Source organism: Anabas testudineus, chromosome 18 (genome assembly GCF_900324465.2).
Source record: "Anabas testudineus chromosome 18, fAnaTes1.2, whole genome shotgun sequence".
Classification (NCBI taxonomy): Eukaryota; Metazoa; Chordata; class Actinopteri; order Anabantiformes; family Anabantidae; genus Anabas; species Anabas testudineus.
The window spans coordinates 25,980,557-26,005,578 of NC_046627.1; the positions used below are offsets into that span (position 1 = coordinate 25,980,557).

The 25,022-nt window shown below is 38.9% G+C and overlaps 1 protein-coding gene across 3 annotated transcripts in view; it reads right to left on the reverse strand.

Moving 5' to 3' along the window:
• Nucleotides 1–20,049, reverse strand: part of dnah2 (dynein, axonemal, heavy chain 2) — a 62,976-nt gene extending 42,927 nt beyond the window's left edge. Inside the window, exons 1-31 of one of the 3 annotated variants that reach the window (XM_026353378.1) lie at nucleotides 19,878–20,043; nucleotides 19,447–19,535; nucleotides 19,157–19,321; nucleotides 18,733–18,967; nucleotides 17,567–17,677; nucleotides 16,899–17,137; nucleotides 16,494–16,685; nucleotides 15,121–15,278; nucleotides 14,834–14,921; nucleotides 13,541–13,746; nucleotides 13,335–13,464; nucleotides 12,288–12,470; nucleotides 11,948–12,162; nucleotides 11,607–11,753; nucleotides 10,949–11,105; nucleotides 10,560–10,669; nucleotides 10,193–10,322; nucleotides 9,786–9,974; nucleotides 8,811–8,955; nucleotides 7,697–7,889; nucleotides 7,089–7,289; nucleotides 6,093–6,249; nucleotides 5,580–5,754; nucleotides 4,448–4,611; nucleotides 3,816–3,977; nucleotides 3,401–3,504; nucleotides 2,388–2,544; nucleotides 1,719–1,801; nucleotides 1,380–1,560; nucleotides 847–985; nucleotides 188–405 (exon numbers count right to left, since the gene is read on the reverse strand). In XM_026353378.1, the coding sequence (XP_026209163.1) occupies nucleotides 188–405; nucleotides 847–985; nucleotides 1,380–1,560; nucleotides 1,719–1,801; nucleotides 2,388–2,544; nucleotides 3,401–3,504; nucleotides 3,816–3,977; nucleotides 4,448–4,611; nucleotides 5,580–5,754; nucleotides 6,093–6,249; nucleotides 7,089–7,289; nucleotides 7,697–7,889; nucleotides 8,811–8,955; nucleotides 9,786–9,974; nucleotides 10,193–10,322; nucleotides 10,560–10,669; nucleotides 10,949–11,105; nucleotides 11,607–11,753; nucleotides 11,948–12,162; nucleotides 12,288–12,470; nucleotides 13,335–13,464; nucleotides 13,541–13,746; nucleotides 14,834–14,921; nucleotides 15,121–15,278; nucleotides 16,494–16,685; nucleotides 16,899–17,137; nucleotides 17,567–17,677; nucleotides 18,733–18,967; nucleotides 19,157–19,321; nucleotides 19,447–19,479 (4,767 nt within the window). In that variant the 5' untranslated portion in view covers nucleotides 19,480–19,535; nucleotides 19,878–20,043. Of the gene's footprint in view, nucleotides 1–187; nucleotides 406–846; nucleotides 986–1,379; nucleotides 1,561–1,718; nucleotides 1,802–2,387; nucleotides 2,545–3,400; nucleotides 3,505–3,815; nucleotides 3,978–4,447; nucleotides 4,612–5,579; nucleotides 5,755–6,092; nucleotides 6,250–7,088; nucleotides 7,290–7,696; nucleotides 7,890–8,810; nucleotides 8,956–9,785; nucleotides 9,975–10,192; nucleotides 10,323–10,559; nucleotides 10,670–10,948; nucleotides 11,106–11,606; nucleotides 11,754–11,947; nucleotides 12,163–12,287; nucleotides 12,471–13,334; nucleotides 13,465–13,540; nucleotides 13,747–14,833; nucleotides 14,922–15,120; nucleotides 15,279–16,493; nucleotides 16,686–16,898; nucleotides 17,138–17,566; nucleotides 17,678–18,732; nucleotides 18,968–19,156; nucleotides 19,322–19,446; nucleotides 19,536–19,877 lie in introns of all 3 variants that reach the window. The other 2 variants (XM_026353379.1, XM_026353380.1) reach the window with 2 other exon arrangements.
• Nucleotides 20,050–25,022: the final 4,973 nt, after the last annotated feature.

Here is a 25,022-nt window from a genome sequence, read left to right on the forward strand (position 1 = left end):
CCCAAAGGGTGCCCATACTTTTTCTTGCCACTGTATATAACACTAAAGTACTGCCTATTGTAATTAAACCAATCCAACCAATGTACATGTCAGGTGTGTACATCTAGTTGTAAATAAAATGGCCTTAAATTCCTCTTCCTCAGAAGAACAAAGTGTATGTATGCTGGTGATTATGTAATTTCTGTGCCTTTTCAATGCGCAGGCTCTTGATGTTGTCAAAACACTTCTTCAGGTGTGGTTGCAGAGCTTCTGGGTTCTGTGACTGCCCCAGAATCTCCAGCACATCATCATTGGACAGGAAGTAGAATCTTGGGAATAGCTGCCTCTTGGTTTCTAGATACATATCCAAGGCCTTCTGGATCTCCTCCAGCTTGGCACTCATCTCTGACAACTTCTCTGGCAAGCCTTTTTGTGTGATAAGAAAGGGAAGAGGGAAGGGAAAATAGTCTTTTACTTTTACCACAGGTGTGATCATTTAATCATGACTGGGACAAAACCTTCTCAAGACGTGGAAAAGCACAACTAGGTATTAGAACCACAACATTATTATTAATATTCATTTTCTCTGAAAGGGCAGGTTTATTTTGACTGACTGCATCAGTTAAGTAACATGTAAGTAAGGGTTAAATAACATGTTGCCAGATGAGAAATAATCTTCAAATAAACAGCTAGTGTAATTAATACCCCATAGAAACAGTCAAAGCCCCCAACCAGCTACCTATTGGTGCCTATGTTAAATTATGTATGGGCTTTTAGTTAATCTTTTTATTTGTACACCTTAAGAGTACAGAAAAACTGGCATGTGACTCCTCTCATTTTAGAAAACAATGGGGAATGAGGTCATACCAGGGTGGTGTGTTCCATGCAAGGCATTGTTATCTTTATGAAGTCGACCCATGATGATTTTCCAACTTGAACTAATATCTTCAAACTCTTTGCACTCCTGAGGCAGCTGCTCCCTGATGTCTTTTCCTTGGAAAATGTTCTAGAGGGGATAAACACCAAAGCACATGGAGTGGCAGGGACAGACCAGGGTACAGTTGAGGAAAGAGATCAATTTTATAGACCGAACAAATTAAGTAATGATACAATGAATTTGAAACAAGAGAAACCCAAAACCAAAACCAGAGAGCTGTGAAGATGAAGAAAAAAACATCAGCTGGTCTGCTTTCAAATGAAACAATACTGTAATCACTGTGTGGTCTTTTCAGTCTGAAGGTCGTCTTTACAATGCTTACTGCTGACAATACTGCAGCCAAGTTTGTTGATTATGAATAGCAGCAACATTTATCGTGTGCTAAATATGCTCCAAAAATCATCATATGTTCTCTGATTAAGTATGACCATAGAAAAATAAGATAAAAATAATAAATACAAACCTCCAGATAAATCCATTGGCGCTGCACGGTGAGGATCATTTCAATGACCTCTAGCACCTGGGACAGACGGCGTTCCCAGCAGTCCACCTCCTGCTCAAAGGCTTTCACAAACCGAGAGGCCTTCATTGTGGACAGAATAACCTGGTTGTCCTCCAGGGCCTGGAAAACATCCTCTGTACCTCTAAAAGAGAGACAAAAGGAGAATTAAACATGTTGATGATTGCTTAAAAAACAAATTGATAAATTACTGATTGCAGTTTTCATTTGTTTTAGTCTGGATGTAAATTATAACTACTTAAACCTTCCTCCCAACCCCGTCATCAAAGCTTGCTTTTTCACCTCAACCGGTAATGGCCTTGATCTTTGTAAGGTGCAATGTCAAGGAATGTTTCCTCCCACGTTTTGGTAATGCTCTCTAAACCCTTAAAAATAAAAATAAAAACACAAAGGGAAATGTTAACAGACAGATGACACCACTGAGGGTCCAAAACCATGAATCTTCACCATGAATCTCTAGTACTGTATTCTACTGTCTACTTGCAGTATACTTTGTTATTTTGTAATTCTTCAAAGGCATGGCTAGACAACTCTGAAGAGAAGTCATTTTGTGAAACCTGTGGAGCATTCCAATTTGTTCCTATAAATTTCAGTTTACTTATTTTACTTATAAAATGCATCTGGAACGTAGTCCCACTCTGCTGTTTTAGTAAATTTGGAGCTGATTACATCTGCGTTGCAAGTGCAAACTAGATTAAAGGATTGAATTTACATAAATATGGTCAACAAATTGCACTAATGTTGGAGCACTGATAATTTGTGATGGGGCCAGAGGTAGGACTGATGTTGGGAAGCAAACACAGCTGCACTCTGACCTGGCCTTAAAAACACACTGGAAGAGAGCCAGTATATCTTAACCCTTCCTACTTTTTGAAATAATGGTAAGTATGAAGTATGTATAGCAACATGGGGTATAAAAAAGGTCCACATAGTGTGGCAAAAAGACTGAACCTGCTCTATGGAGAGTTCCTTGCTGGCAGCTCCAGAGATGTCACAGATCTTGTCAGCAAACCTGTCAAGGCCCAGGGATATCATCTTCTCTAGGGTGAATTCAGCACTGGTGTGGTCAAAAGAGCACTGCAGGTCTTTGCAGATCTGCTTCCAGTGCCTGTAAGGAAATTGACATTGAGAGTATAGCTAGTCCTAGTCTTACGGGCACTGGGCACTATTACCAAATCAGTACAAGTAAACTTCCAACTGTTAATCATTAGCAAACATGGGTAATAACATAATTAACCATTTGAAGTCAAGGATATAGTTAACTCTTTTTGAATAGTTTTAACTTGTGAGCTAGGCTTCTTTTTGCTGGTGCGGCATCTTAAATTGGTTATCTGATTTGGAGGCGTGGCCATGACCACCAACTACCCGGAGGTTTAAGACATGCTAATACATTTAGACAAAAACAACTTTAACAATTTAACCAACTGAAGGATTGAATGACATATCTCTCTTAATGTCCATAGCAATAACAGTGTAGTATGTGCTTTTCTGCATAACTAAAATATCAAAACTAAACATATATGTAGAATGCTTAACTGGGCATGACAGATGCATCACTGTACTCTGACACCTGTACAGGAGCAGGATGAGCATTTGGACAGACATAACTGACAGCTGGTATTGACAGGAGTGGAATGAAGGGTGAAACAGAGGGGGAGGACAGACAGAAACATTTTCTGGTTATACTGTTGTAACTGTGCTCCTATTTGAAACTTGGGTAGCCTGCTGCCATTTTGATCATTACTGAGGGCTCTGCTCTATACAGAGGGCAGGGAAGGGGGCACTCTAGAGGGTAGCAATAAAATAGAAGGTTTCTTTAAAAAAAGTATAGAAGAAGGGTTTGATCTGCTTTATTTTAAAGATACCATTTCGTGAAAATATGCCTGGATCGTCCCTGATGCCAATCGTTAGGATCTATTAAGGATATCTCAAATATAAATGGATTCTTTAGTTTCAGTCAGTACCTGTCTCTCATGGCTGGATTCCTCATATCAGCAATGAGAGGAATGATCCGCTTGAACTGGTCAATCTTGTTTTTAGAGAAATCTACTATGTCCCACTCCTTGTCCTGCAATCAGAGAGATCAAGTCCTTACTACTTTGTATTGTAGAAGTGAGACCTTCACATTTTTTGATATTATCAACAAGATCAGGAAGCATGAGCATCCTGGGAAAAGCTCTCAATTTAGCTGTCACTGTGAATGCAGTAAATACTGAGTTCCTTAGGAGTTTGCTGACTCTATATCCATTATAAATGCACACATGGTATAAATTTCTACAGACACCGTAACTGAAGTAAACAGGTAATATAAAATCATTTAGCTAAACCATGAATATTACACCATATCAGGAAGCGAAAATTGACTGTGGCAGAACAGACCTTTAGTTCTCTCTGGAGCTTGTGAAGTTTTTTGAACATGTCTTGTGCTATGCTTTCCATATTCTCTGTCTGCAATGTTGCAAACTGACCAGTCTTCCATTTGTTCCACTTGGCATTCCACTCTTGTGTGATCTCCCAAACTTCCTGCAGATGGTCTATGTCCTGTATAAAGCATACAGACACAAACATCAATACAACAAAAGCTCAGTCACTACATCTTATGCTTTACATTTATATTGACATTTAGTCATTTGCTTGACGCTTTTATCAAGACAAAGGCAGGGTAAGCATAAATAGGACTTTCCTAAGGACCCCTTCCGGAGGTAGGTCACAGCCAGACTTTACTATTACAAGGCTAGTATTTACAACAAAAGCTATTCAAAAAACAAAAAGCTATTCTTTTCATTACATTGATACATTCTGGGTTGGAATTCAGCCTGGGACCTTTCGACCCCTCCTCAAATAATTAAAAACTTCCTTCACACATGATGAGCCAGTTCATCAAAACAAAGAACATATCTAGATTATACAGTTATTTCTTTATTGACTTTCTTAGAATTAACTGCTTTAAATACTGGACTGTATAATGTTATGAAAGTATATTAGGACAGTGAGCCTTGTGCTCGTCAGACCTTCTCCAGTGCCCGGATGCTTTTGGAGGGGGGTTGATCTAATTTGAAAAAGCCCAGCCCATGAAGGATCGTGCTCTCTTCCTGTTTCAGAGTCTCCAACTGGTTGCGATGCTCTGCTATTTGTTTTAAAGCCAACTCAGTGCTCAGTGCACTGTCAAATGGACCTGGATATGCAGATGTAAATATGTGAAGAGTTATACAGGTACTTTCACAAAACAAATCATATAATTACATTACATTCATATTAACCAACAAACACACACAAAGGAACAGGCAAACAACTGGCACATAATATGTTAGTGTATCTTACTGGCCAGAAAGAATACACATAGATTTGTATTAATTATAAACTGACAACTCTGACAGAGATTAAAAGGAAGACACTAGGAGGGGGAGTGAAGGGTAATGATGGGACAGTAAATCGTTCATGATGTGTCTTCCAGGATCAGACTTGTGCTGTGGGGGAGAGCACTCCTTCAGTAAAAAAAAAAAATCAGGGGCAGAAAAAAATTCAATGCAGGCTACTGACTAGAGAGATTTTGTACAAATTAGAAAAGGTTCAACAGGAATAAAAGGCAAAGGCATTGTGGGTTTGTTCAGCAATCTTTTCACAATTTCCATGGCCTCCGACATTGGTATTTCAGGGCACAACCAGGTGCATCCAGGTGCAATGTGGAGGACAGGTGGAATACATTATTAATGACAGAAATGCTATGAGTAGGTGGATGTGAATCATTAATGGCCTAGCAAGTGAGGGAGAGAGGCTGTGGTCAATTCTATGAAGTAGCAAAATCAACAGAAATACACAACGTTACAACAATTGATATAAATTGCCATACAAATGTTGACAAAAATAATATTAACAAGAACTTGATTTATATTTCTGCAGCAGGCACCATAATTGTACTGTGTCTCCAATAACAGAAATTTTTAAATTTGCATTACTCCACCTAATGTACATAAAAAGCCCAAAGCGTGCCTCTTTTCCCGTACTAATAGAAATCAAATATTCCCAATGCCAAAAAAGCTGGCACAGCCTAAAAAACCAACCAATTAGAAAATTAGGTGAGAGCTGCATTTGCACAAATGCTGGCATTGCGCTTGCAGGAAAACAGGGCCCAAAATGTGTAACCTGTGCTGCTGAACTCCTGCACAGTGGCCTGGGTCTTCTTCTTGAACTCCTCAGATGAGAGGATGAAGCCGTTCTTAAACTTCTCCTTGTGCATCTGTAGCATGATGTCACTGTCAATCAACACCTGCTGGAACCACACCCACTGGCCGTTCAACACCTCCCGCATGTCCTGCTCCTGAATCAAGTTGCAGGATTTTATTTTTTGATGAAGATGGTTGTGTGTAGTTAAACAGCTCGTTTGATTAACAGGTAAATTCAAGTTTTGACAGTACTTTATTTTGTTGAAACCCTAACAATGTACAATTAAAAAATATATATTAAGTAAAAATGTAATTGAAATGTTCTATTTGAATACTTGCAGAACAAGACATTTTACAACAAAGAACAACAAAAATATATAATATATATATAATATATAAATTCATAGAGAACGTCTAGTGTCGTATAGTGTTTTGTGTATTGTGTTTGCTGTATATGTTTATGTGTTTGCATGCTATTGTTGGAGGTACTTACAGCCTGTTCCACTGGGACTTCATATTTGTCAAGAATTGCAAACTGTTCGTGGATGAGAGGAATCTGAGCTTCTGTCTTGGCCAAATTGACCTGCAGAGTCTCCAACAGCTTCAGGCTATCACCAAGCTCAACCAGTGTCTGGGGCGGATGAGTCAGCCTAAATTTTCACATAAAAGAAAAAGTAATACAAAGTATACCATCCTTAACCCAAAACATACAGTGTATAACAAGGACATGAATGACTGACAATATTCACACATATTTAAATATATTGTTATACTGTACTACCATACTAGTGTCTCAAATGTTTACTGGGTTAAAAGTTTTGCCCTTTCTTTTCTCATCTCTTCTTTTCACTAAATGGACAGATCTGGAATTAATAGGTTAAATCTATTATATTTTTCTACTGAATTCACTTTTTAGTTTCATGGAAAGAGCAGGAGCCCAAACTACTGTGTATAGTCTGTGTGAAGGCAGCGTGTTTGACATGTCCTCTAGTCTTACATCTGCAGCAGATGTTGTTGGCATGGGCTGTGAGCAGCACTGACAATCACATTAATTTAAGCTAAGGTGTGGGCTGGATGGCCCACAGTTCATTAAACATAGCATGTCACAAAGACTCACACCAAATTATTATTATATGTAATACTGTATATTAAATGTTCATAATTGATGCCTTTTTACTTTGTGAAGTATTTTTTTCCATTCTTTCCTTCATTCTTTTTTAACATTTTGTTTTGGGGCTTTTTTGGTTTTATTTGACAAACTCTAGAAGAATAGGTAGATAAACAACAAGAAGTATGACATGCGGGAAAGCTCCGAGCTGGACTCAAATCTAGGATGCTGTGTGGATGTTATGTGGGTGATCCGATCACTCATCTTAGATGACTAAAACAGTAATGTCCCCAAGTTAAAACTCTTTCTTTCTCAATGCATATGGTCTCTAGCGTCTGTAATAAACAAACCGTAAAAACAAAGTCCTCTAGACTGATTCACCTTTTAGCATTATCTTGCAGTGAGGCATGAAGTTCTTTCAGGCGAGTGCTGGCCATGTGGCTGAGCAGCTGAGTGAACTTGGTTTGCCACTCACTGCAGTGCTGCACCAAGGACGACTTGAGTGGTGAACAGTCCAGCATGACAAACTGGATGTTTAATACCGTCTCTTCTTGTTGAACACTGTTGGCTTTTTCTGTATATCTGCAGGTGAACAAAAGAATGCACAAGACACATGAGAAATGCAGAAGAGGGACACTAATGCAGCTGCAGGCTTCCTTATGGTTGACCTTTAAAGAATGTTTTATAATAAAATGAGGGAAGTCAAATATAAGTAAGTAAGTATAAAACAAATACAATTAAAACTCAGGTTTATTTGAAAGGGCATTTTTAAACAGACTTCAGTCAAAGGGTGACATTTTGTAATTTTAAACATGATGTGAGAAATGCTAGTTTCCTCCTTTAAAGAGAACAGCAGCTATAATGAACTTTAATTTCAGCCACTTACTACACACGCCAATGCTTTAGCAGCAAAAAAGTCATATCCAAAGGTTCAGAGACACATAGATTTAGTGAAGAACAATGTTAAGAAAGTGTTTATTTTGCAGTACCTGTGTATATCTGCATCAAATGAAGCGACTGGTGGGTTTAATCTCTGGTAGCGTTGTATGAAGGAGTCCTTGTCAATATGCCAGATGTCCCTGTATTTGTCCCAACTCTTCAGATAGGCCTGCAGTTGGCTGGCATTGGCTGTCATCCCTGTGGCAACTGCAGCCTGAATCTTCCTTATCTCCTCATCTTGCCCTAAAGCATTAAAGAACACAATGACGATGATGATGGAGACAAAAGTAGAAGCACAGTAAGTCTAACTCCAATATAGTGTACTTTAATACACTATATACAACTGCTTAGAAATCTCTGTAACTTACAAAGATCAACTATAAGGAGGGAAAACAATTTCCCCCTGGGATTAATAAAGTTTTTTGAATCTGCATTCATTATCACATTTTCTTTTTAATAATTTATTTTTTTTATAATTCATAATTCTTGCTATTGAGCATCCTGACAATATCCTGTGCCCTAAGCTTTATCCTTCGCTGCCCAGCAGCTGGAGCTGGACAGCAATACAATATTGTATTAATGGATCAAGTCATGTCCAAGATTAATTTGAGATAATTATAGGTAACAGATTAGGTCAGATGTTGAGCTACACTTCCCTCCAAAAGTATTGGTAAAAGAAAGTTTTGCTATAGACTGGGAGTGTATGCTGATCAAAAGTGGGTACAGGTCTGCAAACTGGATCAGCATAGAATTCTGCTTGTGACTTGTTTTCAAAATATTTTAATTACAAACATACGTTATAAATGACAAAACTGTGGTGTTCACAAGTACTTTTAGATACTTGCTCATGCAATTTGAATAACTAAGTGCTCACTTTTGATGAACTGAGGACATACAGTATTTCAAGATCTGTTTTTTAACATTCAGATAGACCACAATTTCAAAAGAGTCTATTAATTGCCTTTTTAACTAGACGTAAGACTGAGCACAGTTACTGTAAGTCAGGTTTTATTGTATAATTAAAGCAGCAGGTCTACATTTGCTTCCAGACACAATTGTGATCGTGATCTGATTTTAATACTGCTGACAGGTTTTCTTTCTCAGAAAATTGTAAATCCTTAAAAATTAATAATATGAAACAACATTATTTTAAATAGTTCTAACCTATGTTGATGTGTATGGGATTGTCCTCTGACTGTTTGCAGGCAAGAAGTTCAGGAAGTCGCTTAAATTCTGAGATGGTTTTGATAATCTGAGGCATAATGTTCACCATCTCAGCAAGTTTACTGAGTGTTGGGGAGAACTCCACCTGTAATAGCAGAACCACAAACAAAAAAACAGGTCACGACACATTAACAAGCACACAACAACATAGGCATTAACTTTTATCTAATAATAACAAATTGCCAGGCGATCAATTGTGTATTGAACTGAGCTGCTGCTAGGGCAATTTACATAGAGTACCTGCACGTGGGTGAGTGTGTTCAAGGATGTGAGCACAACAAGTCTTACCAGTCATTTAGCACCTTTACTGCCAAAAATACATAAAAATAAAAAAGAAATGGCAACTATTCAACTTCACACCCCATCTGTTGGCAAAACAGTCTACACATTGTGATTACTGCATAGCACCATGCTTCAGAGTACAGCAGGTGCACTTTCAGTGCATGGACAAAAGTTGTAATTTGTCCTGCTCATTGGTTGTTCAGTGTTAAGCGGGCAGGTCTTATCTAACATGAGTCTTTTAGAGTACAGATGTCGGGTGAGACTTTTATTCATAATGAGTAATATTCTCTTTTTTTGTGTTTACCCTTTCATTCACAGTGGTCACTACAATGGAGAGCTATTCAAAAGCTGTTCTCTTGTGTATGCATAGGTTAGATTGGGTGGGTATGCAGTGGATTGTGTGGTGACTGTGTATATGTGTGTATATGAAAGAACAGCAGTTACTTTAACAGGCAATTGTTATAGTAAGACTAGTATAATATTTCGAATGATGTGTATTAGCATCTTGTAGTTAACAAGATGCTATTTTGTCTTGTATGTAGGTAACCAAAATACCACAGTGTACTTATCCAGCCATAATGCAAATAAGTCATTATCACATGATCTAATTTACCTATGAGGGTTTTCAGATACCTTTGGTGTGGCTTGAGGAGTTGTCTGGCGTAGTGCTATGAGGACTTTGAATAAGGGATTGGGCGATGTCTTACTGTCCCCATTGATGGCCCTGGATAGCTTCTTCATGGAGCATTTGATGTTGCTCCTAAAAGCTTCCTCTATCATGTGGTCCACCTTCTTTGTGTAGGTCACCCAGTGCTCCTGAACCTTACACACCAGTATAAAAATGCACACGTGACAAAGCACTAAGGAAGACTAGGAAGTGTGATCAGTAGTTCAACAGTTGTGAGTCAAGAATCTCATTTCTCTCCTGTTTTCTAAAATTATAATTTTACACATGTTCCAGAATACAATTGCAAAAGTAAAGGAATATTTCTGATGAAGTGCTGCCATTACTAAATAAATGACAAAAAAACAGAACAGACCTCATGTCCATCATCAGCAAAGGTGCTATAAATGTGGTTCATCGTATCAACAATATCCTGGTGTGCTGATCGTAGTATTCGGAGTTGGTTCTGCTGGTGAGCCTCCTGGTCATTCTCAAACTCCAGATTTCTGAAAATAACAACCAAAAAATCATGTCCACAGTGCAACCAACAAAACTAATTAGAATCGACTTGGATACATAGTGGAATTAAAACACAACTGATCTGTTTACTTGCAGACAAGGTCAAGAAGTGGTGTGTGGTGGTTTAAATGAAATTAAAACCTACTTCACACACATACTTCATGGTTCTTTATGTATTACGACATAAGAAGTGGCTTATTCATTCATCACATATCATGCATTACCTGTATACAGTCTTTCCATCCAATCTAACCAGCAACGTTTCACTGATCTGGCGACAGAGGCTGGAGATTGATAAATTGGATACTTTGTAGCTATCAACAATCAACTGCACCTGGAGAATGAAATGGAGGAGAGGGATGTTCAGCACTCAGTTGTCTAGAACATACTGGCTTTTGAACTAAATCAAAATTACTTCCATGTTCTAAAGTGAACTGAAAATAACTTTTGCCATATTCAGCCAGTCAAAAGATTTTGCTCTTACAACTTTCAATTCACACAACAAGTCACCAGGCTGTCTAAATCACAAAAATCCGTAAGAAAAAATGTTACTCAGTTATAATAAAACTGTATAAATGTCCACATAGGTTAGTGATGAAGTGTTTGTTATAACCTTGTCAACATGCTGAAGACAGTCACGTATGAAGACATTAGAAGCTCCTTTAGTCAACCACAGGAGCTTGTTCAGCCCTGGCTGAATCTTCTTATCAATCAAACGAATTCGCTCCCGAAACAGACCCAACTCACTGGGAGACAGCATTCCAATGATCCTGAATACACACGCACACATCAGAAAAGCATTTAATAAAGATTACTGTGATTCATTTAATGACTCTACTGTATGTATACATGCATGCTTTTAAATTACCTCTCTTATATTGAAAACTAAGGGAAGCAAACATTTTAACGCAGGATTGAAAAATGTTTTATAGACTTGGCTTCGTAATAAAACAGTCCAAGCTGTTCAGTCAGTTACAACGCTGCAAAAAGGGCTACATGGATTAAATGGCAAAAGCAGCTAGTGGAAAATAAGAGCTCTCTACAAACACTCCATACCATAAAGTTATGTAGGGAAATGCACAAGTGATATTTATTACCACCTGTCATTACAATGAAGTGCCGTAATGTTCACAGACACCCACAGACCAACTTACTGTAACTGTAGCTCACACAACCATGTTATTATGAGTACATAAGGAAGTTAAATCACAGCACCTTCCAAACACGTTGAATGTCATATGCATGTTTGCTCTCCCCCATATATGTCAGACCTGTTATAGTGCCTTATCAGCAGCAGTACTCTCTCTCTCAGGCCCCTGAGGTCTTCTCTGTCCTGATAAATGTCAGACACAGCCTGGGGGATCTCAAACTTTAGTCGATCCCAATAGTGGATCTCAGTGCACAGGTTCAACAGGTTGCTGCATGGAAAAACAACAAAAAAACACTCATATACTTTGTTAGCAACATGCTGTATCTTTGTATAGAACAAATGTCAAATGCGAGTCTCTCCAGTGTGACCACGGATGCCTAATGAAAACATAAACAATGGGTTTGTGATTGTTTAGTTAAATGTGAAGGCTTGTAAAGTGTAAGTTGTGTTTTTGTGACCCACTTGTCAAAGTTAATGTTCAGCTTGGCTGTCTTGTCCTTGCAGCGCACCATGAGAGGCTGCTCTAGTCTCTTGAGGTACTGTCCGTCCAGGTTCTGGCTCCACATGCTAAAGCTGTTCCTTACTATCTCATCCAAAACCTGAACAAGCTGGTTATAGGTGAAAACTACCTGCTTGCAACTGTATGACTCAGGCATGAAGTAGGCCCTCTGAAGCACCTGGACATGAGACAAGAGAAAATAGTCAAGAAAGAGGGGGGGCGGGGGGTTCTGCACACTAGTAGTATTTCTAGTGTTTAATAAAGGAGATACATGTAAGTAATTGTAAAATCTATTGAATTTACCTCCATGGGTTTGTCTAAGCGATGTCTGAGAGCCCTTGCCCAGTGGGCCTGTCCTGCTATACGGGGCATATGGTCAGGAGAATATCTTGCCCTCTTATTCAGTTCCTTGTTGACCATTTTGAGCTCCCTGTTAAAGATGTTGTACACTTCATCCATTTTCTTTTCTGTGGTGCGTTTAATGGCCTGAGATTTAGAAAATGTAATGGAAAGGAATGAGTTGTTGATAAGTTGTACGGTGGTAAGGGAGGAAAAAAATGCAGTGGTGACAGACAATGTTAAGTAGCAAAAATATAATGTCTTGTCGTGACTTGATTAGCTAGGCAATATATTGAATTCATTTGAGCCATTGAAAAAATGTGGAAAAGAAAAACTGTCACAATATCAACATTAGAGCTTTTTCTGATTCCAGCACCAGCAATTCTCTGAAGTTATGAGAGTATTTTAAGCTGTCTCATTGGGGATACCTTCATGTGTGAGTTTTGCCAGTGAGCAAGCTTGAGTAATGGTGGCTACAGCTGCTGAATAGTGAAATAATGATGTATAATGTGACATAGAAATGGCAGACATTACACCTCTCACAAAACTTCAAGGATTCTTCTACATTTTGACTGCCACAAATAATATGCACTATCCTCGAAATTGTTCTCCTCTTTAACTGGCCCAATCACTTACAGTGCTCTGGGTAGACTGGAAGGGTAATGCAGAGTGTGGGTCAACCATGTTTTGAGTCAGTACTTTTTCTTTTTGCTGTGCAGCTACCTCTGGGTTTACAATTTACGTACAATGTTTACAGTATATCAGAGAAAAACAGCCTTGCTAGTGATGCCTTTTTTGTTGATACTGAACATATGGCCCTACACTGGTAAATGTATAGCTATAATGACTAAACTGCTTTTGAATGTTTGTTTTCCTTCACATGTAGACAGAATAAAATATTAAACCATAAATCATCCATGACACTGGAAAAAAGAGTTTTTGGCAATCATGTCCATCCCTAACTTAAATTTACTGTATTTGTGTTTGTGTTTGTGCTTGTGAAACTGACACCTCTCGAGTAGACATAGGCCTAAAATCATCCAGAAGCCGAACTCCTTCCTCCACTGTGTTCACTGTCTTAAACACAGAATGGATCAGGTTTTGCATCATCATTTCCAGATCCTTTACCAATGCTTGGAACCTGTGTATCCACACAAACAGGAACATAAACATACATACACACTCACCAAATAACTATCAAAAAAGAATAGACGTACTTGTTAAATTCATTGCTCCATGTGGTGGTCTTGACATCAAGGATGGCCTTGCCAACAGAGTGCAGATTTTTAAGGCCATGGTGAAAGTTTGCCTCTATCTCCAGGAGGGACCGGGTGAACTCTGGTCCCTGGCAACCAGTGAAGCATGGCAGGGCCCTCTGCTGACCATCTTCCCAACGGGCAAACTGCTGCTGACAGTCACATACCTGAGAAAAGGCCAAAGCAAATCATTTAATATGCGTTGTCTTCACATAAAACAAAGAAAATTACTAAACAATTGGTTGTGCAATAATTGATTTGCAGTAATTAATTAAATCTATTTGAGATTATACCCACAGATCTATACTGGATAATATTTACAAAGAGACTTGGTCAAGAGAAAAAGGGGATGGGGAATACATGTACATATGAATACATGGAGTGGAAAAAAAACAAAACAACCGAAGCTAGCCCTTTCACTGTTTTGGAGTGTGATCTATGAAAACACAAACCCAGTTATTCACATAGAAATAAATTGCCTGAAAAACTATATTTTTACGTAGTTCAACACAGCTTTTAACATGACTCAGCATTTGTGGAAAGATGCTGTAAAGGAGTTGTTCAATTAAAAAAACAGTGACTGAAGCATCATTGAAGTGGCTTTAACTGGCAAATGTCAAACTTACAGTGACCTGACGTTAACCTTGTTTTTATAGAATGCGATGCAATGAAACTGAAATGCATCTGCATTCCATACCTCCAGAACTACAACCCAGGCTGGCAAACAACCCTCCTGAGTCCATCAGCACCCCCATCAGCCTTTTCAATTATTGCCCAGTATAAGATCTCAAAAAGAAGTAGATTCACAGTGAGAGCAATTTAATATTCATAGAAAGCAAATGAAAGTGGTTGACTGCAGCTAAAAAGTCCCATGACACAAACATTTTTCAGAAACAGTGCTGCCTCAGCTTTATGCAGAATGCAGGGGAAAGGTAGAGGAGCCAATTTACACTACCACAAATACTGCAATGGAGTTATACATGAGCCTAACAAATACAAATATTATACAATGTTGGTTGCAGAGATTATTAAAAATTATTATTTCAAAGTTAATTAGAGTAATATACATCTTGAAATTCAAATGAATTCCACAGCAGAGCAAAACCAAATTAGCCCAATAAACTTGTATCAATATTGAACAATATTTTACCTGACATGAGATTCAACAGCATGAATTCACAGAGTTGTAGTATGGTGGTGTGTTTCTCTAAGTGTTTATGTCTCTAAATGTGTGAGTGAGGGAAACATCCTCACCTCAAGCAGGTCTCGGAACCTCTGAATGTTAGAATCAACCACCACAAAAAAGCTGGTTTCATCCAGCACCCAGCCTTTTGAAGAATACCTGAAAACAGAAGCGAAGATGAGAAAGGGAAGAGGGTATATAGAGTCAGCAATATATTAATATTTAAGCTATGAATGCTGATAATTAAACTAAAACATGCTGACTTTTGATGTTTTAAAGAGTACAAGAGTCCTTTGTCAAGTCCCCAAAGGACTTAACAAGCTGTGATGTGTCCCTACAAAGGTGGGATTTTGCCTACTTGTGGTGAATCTGTGATGCATGTTGGTATATTTTTTTCCATAACAGGCAACATTGGATACAGTCGTTGAGGATTTTCTTGCTGGACAACACATATCCCCCAAAGATTCTGTCCAGAGAGAAGCTTTGAAGGCACAGATGAATAACCTCATTACTCATCTGCAACACAGAAGAATAAAGGTAGAGAGTTATAGACATTTACATTGACGAGGTACAATCATGTTAACACAATACCAACACAAATTCATTGAAAATATCGGTTCTATCGAGTCTGCACTTTGATTAGCTTCTTAATTCCCTTTCAGCAGCTTTCAAATATGTTCACACTGAATGTGTCATCTGTGTGTATAATAATAATAAGAAAGATATAGCTCTGTAGGTAGCTACATAGATACTTGATATTTTTTCCACTCATTCTTGACACAACCAGACAAAGTTACATTTATCTTCAACATATTTAGAGGAGGCACACTATTTGGCTTATTGTAATACTGTGGTTGTAAAATCAACAAGAAAAAAACATTAGAGGCATCTAAGAATATCACACAGACAACTGACTAGACTATGGTTACTATAGTTATTCTCACCCATAAAGGTTATTATTTTCTCTCTTTACATTCTCTAAGGTATTAGCTAGAGCATCTCAGTCAAAGGTTTTTACCCTGCAGCCTTCAGTGATTGCAAAATGATATTAAAAGATGATAGAAGGGCACTGTGCTCCCCAGTTCTCTATATTGAACTATAAGGTGGGTTAAAGGTCCAGCATCAGATCCAGTACCACACAGATTTGAAGTCTGAGTCTGAGTGGGAACACTGGGCTTGTGCTGTCAGATCACAGCAGCCATATGCACAAACACAAAATAATTCAACCCCAATGTTTTGTCTGAGTCAGTAATGTTTTATATAATATAAATACATAATACAGGGGTGAGTGTGTGTGTGTGTGTGTGTGTGTGTGTGTGTGTGAGGGAGAGAAAAAGGGAGAATAAAATGAGGAAAATAACAAAATGAAGGAAAGCATATAGGGGTATGAAAAAGTAATGCAAACTGTGGTAGGTCAGAACATAATTATATTAGGATACCCTTGTCTCTGCTGTTGTCAGTTGAAATGATAGGTTTATGAAAACAATTATGCAGTCTATTATTCAGTGCATTTCATCTCACGGTGTGTGTAACTCTGATATCTGATCACCATTGATGAATGGTTGCCGACTACTAGTGAACATCTGTGAACATTGTCAGTTGTCCAAGTCATGGATATCCCTAAGGTGCAACTGGACCTGCTTTAAGTTCTTGAAGACATTTCACCTGTCATCTGAAAGGCTCATTCCTAACTGTATGGCTTGCATTTCTCTTTTGTATCTAAATGCATACCTTGCGGAAAAGACCAGTGATCCTCTCACTAGTGTTGTAGTAGCTTGAGTTGACCCAGATGATACGAATGAGACTGACAATGTGTTGTAGTTTAGGAGCAACTTGGTTAGGTTTGAGCCGGGCAAGCTCTTCACAAGGTTCCTTCAGTATAGACAGGAATTGCAGGTTTGACTGGGCTTCCAGAGAGCAATCCTGAGGAACACACACAGAAAGGAAATATGACATCTCTCATTATTATTATTATTATTATTGCTATTATTATCATCATTACTTAGCTTCAGTTATGTTAACATAATATTTTGTGTCACTGTGTTCCACCTTTATAGATAACTACTGGTTAGCACAGATGCAATGATTTTACTTAATGACATTATTTCACACTTGAGACATGTAGACTTCCTGTACCTGTATATCCTTGGACTGTCTGCTGAAACGCTGTTCATACAGAGACTTGGACAACTGCAGAATCTTCTGGATGTGCCTAACCCCTGGGTTTTGCAGCTGCTGGCTGATATTCAACAGTTTGGTAGAGCGTCTTTTCCAGAAGGCTATCTCCTCCAGTGGACCACAGTTGTCCATCAAGTTCATTATTTCTTGTGCATTCAGTAGCTCCTTGATCTGATCTGTCCAGTTAATGACAACAGCTACAAAAGAGAAGAATAATGAGTAGAAGAAAAAGTAAACTGACATACTGTAGGGAGAAATAAAAATTACAGGAGCAATGAAAAGCAATGGACAAATTGATGACTAAAGAAATGAATAAAAAGAATGTAAAAACAATGGTTTGAGAAGAGAAAGGAGTTGTGAGGGAAAGGACAAAAAAAGTGTTTGGTGAAATAACAACAGAAAGCAAAAAACAATAAAGTCAGACTAATCCAGGTAAAAGGTTGCCTGAAAAAATATATCTCTAAAAGTGAAAAGGTCAGTGCTAAAATATTGTTATAGTTTTAAACACTATCTCACAGACGCCACAGAGGTCTGTGAGTGGGACCTTTTAGACACAGACGCCACAGAGACAGATGGAAAAGGAAAGGCAACCCCACCCCCAAACAGACAGAGCTCCTCAGACCTACTCTCCATTCTCTGCACCAACTTCTTGTCCCTGCTGGCCTCCTCAGGGCTGAATTGTAGCCCTTCCATTGGGATGTAAAGAACTGTTTTGCCCACCTTCTTATACAAGTCATCTGTTCAAAAATAAAATGGTATATAATACTCCATAAAATATTGGTAGAGAGAGAGATATATACATATTTCAAACTGGTTGATTGATTGCTTCATTAATGTGTTTTCTGGAATACAATATAACACTACCATTCTGAAACCATACTGTACAGTATAAATCCTTTAAAAATACATTTGTCTTTGATTTACATACATGTGCTGTATACTGTATGATTTGCGTAGAGGAGCTTCACAGCTACTGAATGAAATATTTTGGCTATGTGACAAGGGAGTGTGGGTATGAACCTTATCCTTATCTTTAAACTGTCTTTGATATGCTAAAATTGTATTATAGAATGTCAGGAATATTGTATCTTTGTCATAATTTAGTTAACCTAGTAAAAAGGAACCCAGCATCCAGAAATCCACCCATTCACTCTACACAGAGGGCAAACGTCCAACATTTTAAAGTCACTTTCCTCAGAACCATCTGCCCACTCAGCAGCACAGATGGTATTGGTATTTTCTAGCCTAAAAAGGGAAATCCTGTTGTTGTTTTTATTTATGGATTTATTTATCTCTGCTGCCTACTGGGCAGCAGAGGCTATAACAGCTTACAGTGACACTGGAAACCTCAAAGTCAAAGTCTACACTGGACAAAGTTAGCAAAGTTCATTTGGGAGATTTGTATTACTTTCAATTGGTGTCTATAGGGAATGCACTTCACTACAACATGAAAAAAATATATAAACCAACATAGGCGGCCCTATACTGACTTGCAATATAGTAACTGCCTCAATTTTCACTGTTTAACATTGGACAATTTGTAGAAATAAAAGTATTTCAATTATGAGAGAGGTATAATGAGGGACATCAAAATGCCTCAAAGGCACCTTGCAAACACTGCCAGTGTAGACTGCCCTTCAATGATTTAATGGTGTACTGTATAGAGTCTCCAAAGAGCCTCAGAGTAATTCACTGCAAAGACAACATCTTCATAGGAGTCAAGACATTTTTAACCCATTGCTGTCTGTCTGCAACTGTCAACTTTTTCTCTTTTTTTCCCCGTGGTACCCACCTGTGAGGGCAGCAAGGTAGCAGTGCATGCTATTGATATAGTTGTCCTTGATGCTCTTCTCCCTGAAGGTGCTGAGGGCAAGTGGAGGGGCATGCAAACAGGTCATGTCATGAAGCAGTCTATGGGTGGCATTGCCCCGCACTGTGCCAAACTGTATGACAGTATTAAACGTCTCTGCTGTGATTATGGCTCCTGGCGGGCGGCTAAAATAGGAAAGCTGCTCTGCCACCTGTCCCTATAAAAGAAACATTGGTGAAAACCATGGTGAAGAGAGATAGAGAAATAATGCAGGGTAAGTACAGTTTTAAAAATCAAAGAAAGGAAAAAGGAAGCACTCCTGCTTGTCAGGCAAGGTGGACAAAGCTGCTTAAATTCTAACAAAGTAGTTAAAGGTAAAAATAAATAGTGGAAAAATATATTTTACCCATAAGGGCATGGAGTACTCCACCCGCAGCCACTTGCATGTGTCCTTGTAGATCACCATGACTGTGATAGATGTATCAACAATAAATTGATCCACAGCCTTCTCATTTTCCTCTGTCCACAATTCTTCTGTTTCTCCAGAAATAGCCGCACAACGGATAAACAACTTTATTGAGAATGAAGAGAAGAATAAAGAGGTCAAGGGAACGCAAAGTGAGAGAAGGTATGACTATTATTTTCTTGGATGATGAATGTGCATATGCATCATTTTTATCAATGAGGTGGCTTTACCAGACGAATTGTCTTTAAGTATTCCTCTTCCATTTCTTTCAAAGCTTCCACCACAGAGCTTGCTTCTTTCCCTGGGTTTACTAAAGTAGCTTATCCAAACACACACAATGAACAGTGATGCAGTGACATACGGTCACACCAGTTGCTAACAGGGCACTTGCAGACAAACACTATGAAACGCACAGCATGCATACATAATGAGCTAACGACAACACTGTCTATTTACTGTAGTTTTTAGCATTAAGGCTAACTCTCAGTGGTCTGATATTTGCTACTGAAGGCTAAAACAGGACGCAAGTTATGACTTATTTTCAGATTTGTTACTTATTATTTGTAACTAACTAACTAGTTAAACATGAACCGTTAGCTAACATTAACGTTAGCTGAGCACTTACTAGCAAACTTCTAGCAGCTGACTCAGTGTTACTTACTCGGGCAACAGCTCCCGGCCGTTACGGCTTCATGAGCCTAAAAACGATCTCTTTTTACTCTTTACACTCCCGCTGACGTTACCTCGACTGTGTGCGACTCGGAGCACAGAGGAGTCCTGTCATGAGATGGTGAAGTTCATGTATTTGGATAAACTCCTGCACCAAATCTTCGCACAAGCTGCGGCCGAGTGGACGCATCTCCATGGAAACGTTTGGTTGCCTGGGCAACCCCGGAGTGGAGGGGCGGGACCTGATACGTGACAGACACGTCACATCCCTTGAGGAATCAGTGATGGAGAGGTGGTGAAGCTGTTTGTTAATGTGAGCTGATGACAAATTAGATCCTGAACAAACAAGCTCCATTTACCAGCTACGATCGAGCTGTATCACTGTCGATACAGAGATGAATAAAGATGTGCCCACTGCTATCATATAACATTAGACACAGTTCAGTGTAAGATTGCATGATGCTTTGCATAATAGGCTTTAAAAGATTTTGTTCTGCAGAGAGCAAACGTCCAACATGTTAAGAATATACAAATACATTTTACTCTCGCCTCTTATGAGCTCAACATCTGTCCTGAGTCGCCACCCAGTGGTTGAACAACTGAAGTGCTACAGGGACAGGATGGGACAAAAGTGTGAAGAAAAAAACAGTTCTGTTAAATGTTAAATATTTAACATTTCGCTCATTTATAGCCCAATGAGAGCTTTTGGAAATCTAACACTCCATCATGTAGGCTACATTATCACAAACTCAGAGAGCAGAGACAGAAGTAGCTGGTCTAACATCTCCCTCCAGCTGCAGGTCGATGTCAATATTCTTAGTATTAGACAAAGAGATTTGGTCCACCCTAATCTAAGCCAACAGACCACAGAAACGTATGATACACTTTTTATTCAGCTGAAGCAAACTCTGTTACATCTTCTGGACGACTCTTCAGCTCTGCTCATGCATGTACATGTTTGATCTTTGACATCAAATGCTTCTCCCTTTAGTTTAGGGGTGAAGAAGGTGGTAACTGAGATTCAACAGCTGTTCTGTGAAGCTGTCTTCAAGGAAATCTTGTCGGGTCTGGGGCCAGAGCATGGTGGTCAATTTGGATCGGTTCAAAAATAAAAGCACAAGACACAGATTTATTTGGCTGATGTCAGGGCATCCACTAGAAAACTGCAGGTTGGCTTAACTTCAGTTAGAATCATTCATATTTCTATTGTATTTTTCCACTGAAATAACAGAAAACACTTCTGTTAACAGAAAACAAATAACAGAAAACACTTCTGTTACTTCTGCGCATCTGCAAAAAAATCTAGGTTTTATGAACAAGTTAAATAATTCTAATCTTACTAAGAGTTTTTTTGTTGAGACTTTTCTCTATTCTTTTCTGTTGGAAATGAAAGCTAATATTAATATTAAAAAAAACTTCTAAAATGTTTCTATACCACATTAAAATTTTTGTTCATTTCAAATTCCAAGTTATTGTAGTTGCAACCAGAATAAGCCAATTTGAATTTGGTGTATTGCTAAGAGTACACATTACCATGTCCCACTCAACTCAGGACCACCAGTGTACACATACAGTAGACACACGTACATGCACTCATAGACCTGGGTCTGACAAAGGGCCTCTTTAACCCCGAGGAAGTCTGTTCCTGGGAAATCATTTAAGTCTCAATGCAACCTTGAATTTAGGCCCCACCTCTCTGGTTCCCCTCTATCATTACTGGACCATTCTTACCCCCAGGCTCACTTTCTCCAGGGTCCTTCTCTTGTTTTTCTCTCCCTTCCTTCAAGCAGTTTGGGTTAAGTCCGTCCCACTGGGGAAATCCGGGCCTTCTCTCTCACAACCATGACAAACTCCAAACAACTTGTCTGTGAAGCTTCATTATAATTCATTTGTTTGAATAGGTTCATTTCTCGTTCAGTCACTCACTCTTTTTCTGTCCTCTTTTCCAGCTTGGGAATAATGCATATTAGCATGAAATATTATTTACCTCGCCTTGATTAACTGCATTGTTTGAAGATGTGTGTCTCGCTGCACTGTGTGTGTCTTCAAGTGTCTTCCTATCCAAGTGAGTCAAATCAAGGGTGGATGTGATTTTCAGCAAATGAAACCATTACTCAGTGGCTCAGATATTTAAAATTACCAGGAAAGAATCACTTTTGTTCACATCAATCAACAGTGAATTGCCTGCCAAGCGAGTGAGCTGTTTTCCTGGTCAGTGATGCCGGCCACATGGTAAAAAAAATGATGGGGTGATAGTAGAATAGAGGTATAGGATGTGCTAACAAGCATGATCTAGATAAATAAGAGTACCTAAAATCTCTAGGTATGTATGTGTATAAACTCTGAACATGCACATATACAGCAAAGCCCTGTGCAGAAACCAGATACAAAATAGCTTGAGATTGAAAAGCAGGCAGGCCAAAATTAAGGCAATGATTCTGTGAGCTCAGAACTAATGATAGGCTGCCATGCCGAGGAGGAGCAAAAAAGAGAAGGATGCAAGGATGGAGGGATAAATAAGCGGGACAGAGAGTCTATGAGGGGCTGTTGTTGCTCTTTGGACCAGTTGAGGCAGAAGATATACTGTACAGCGTCACTTAGTAAAATGAGAAAAGATGAAAGGATGGCTGAGAGCCCCAAACAAGAGGGCATTATATGAAGGGACAGATAAAGAAAGAGAGAGAGAGAAAGTGAGAGAGAGAGAGAAACAGTGAGGAGTGTAATTTACAAGGGGTGAGTAGAATGGACAAGCTCAGCTGCAGACAGCAGCCTTAATAGCTGTCCAGTACTCCAATATAAGGACATAGATAGTGTATACACATACACACACACACACACACACACACACAAATGCACATTCAGTACATCCAGCAATAATAAGCCGCTTGCTGCAGCACAATGAGCTCAGGGTCCTTTTAGGAAAGTGGAGCAGGCTTGGATGGTTTACTCTGCTTATTACACTGCTATTAATCCACAGATGCTGGTTTTGCTCGGCCACTGAGGCCAAGGGGTATGCTCTACCACTCACTAATATAAACATGCACAAACACAAACACTGAGACTCATCAGCATGCATGCACAGCCCATGACAAGGACAGAATCAGACAGCTGAATATGAACATGAAATGCCCTGAATGACCCCTGCTCAGTGGATGAATACAGACACACACACACACACACACACACACACACACACACACACACACACACACACACACACACACACACACACACACACACACACACACACACACACACACATGCACACTAGAATCTTTTCTGGCCTCTTGACCCAGGCTGACAGCACCCTGTGTTCTCCTCCCACTGTAAAGAGGGGGTCCAGTGATAATGAAGCCAGAGTTTTACAGCTGGAAAGCTGCCAGAGCCAGAACACTGTGAGTGAGAGAGTGTGTGGCATCTCTATGGGTATCATTTAAAAGGCCCTGTCCAAACTGGATGACATCGGAATTAGGCCCATGATCACTTTCTCTGGCTCTGGAGTAAACTACAGTAACACACATATTGATTCAATTTCATTCAGAAAGTTGCAGAACAAACAGGCCATGAGATTACTATGGTAACTTGTTCACATATGAGGCATTTCGCCACATATCCTGGATTATTAATGTTGTTTACTTCTATTTATGGAAGCAGGTCTTTGAATGTCTTGTCAATTTTAAGGTTTCTTACCTCACTTTTCAGCATGTGCCACACACACAACCGGCAACAACCTTCACTATAACTAGTATACTTACCAAATATACCACATATAGTATACAATTGCAATTTAATATTAGTCACAGCCTCTTCAGTACGCATAACACACAGATGGTCACAATCCCTCTCAGAGCATCATGCACGTACCAATCCAGTCATTTGGAGACACACACTTGTTGCAGCTAAAAAGAGCAGCTGTTTGTCTAAAATTGTGTACTGTGTATGTTATACTCTTCAGGTAAAAAAAACAAACAAACACACAAACTCTGCCTGAGTTTGTGTGCCTGCAGCACACAGCTTATCCTGGGTGAATAGAGCAAGTCAGCAGCAAACATGTGCTAAACGATGAATTTGTAGTACTTGGTCTGTTTTTTATTGTTCTTTCGCCTGGGTGACTAAGAATCTTCCCTTTTATTATTTATTTTATCACAGTAAAAATGCAGTAGAATGAAAATGTTTAAAATAATGACATGTAAGGCAAAATTAACAACAATCAGTTGCCATGGTTGCATCCAAATACTGCGTTGTGCGTTATGAGGTATTTTTATTTTCTTAGCTGCTCAATCATTTATGTATTTTTATTTATTTATATACACACCTTAATCGTGCCACGACAGCTGGTTAAAGTGGCAACAGAAAATCCCAAAGACTCTTATTCATCCAGCTTTGTGTAAATACGAAATAGCATTTATCTACTCTACCACCAGCATGCCCCTGCCTCAAATCTTTTGAGAGTGGCTGGTTAGAAATGAAGTGAGTGGACACGGGTGCCTGTGTGCATTCATGTAAGTGATTACATGAAAAAAAAGCAAGGACTAAGTGTTCCTGTCAGTGTTCATCAGGGTGCCACTGTGTCTATATTTACCAGGCTGCAGGAACCTAATTCTCCAGGTGGTGGTGCTGACACACCGCACCAATGATGAGTTTCAGCAGGGAATTGAAGTGGCCTATCAGCTGAGTGCAGCCGCAGTGCGTTTCCTCAACAATAAATAAATAAATTATGTTTTTGCATTTAAAACTCATTCAATACATTGTGTATGTATTTCGACACAAATACGTACTTTAATTTAGTTAAAGTAAAGCAATGTACATTTAGAGTACCTTCATATTGTGTATTCATGTTGCAGAATAGTTTTTAAGGTGACTACTGGATATATTTCTATATATGTGCTCATATTTGAAGTCTTGAAGAGACAGGGACTGTAGTATCACATAAATATACAAATTACACAATGCCCACATACTTAAAAATCTTTTCACAGTTCTACATTTTACAAAGGGCTGGTTTATGGCAGCATTATAGAAATGATGATTAAAAAACATATATCTCCTAATTTTCTGTGAAATGCTTTACTGCAATGAATGTATTGTATTTGTGGAAATCTCATCCAGATCCACACCTGGCAGACTCATCAATGGG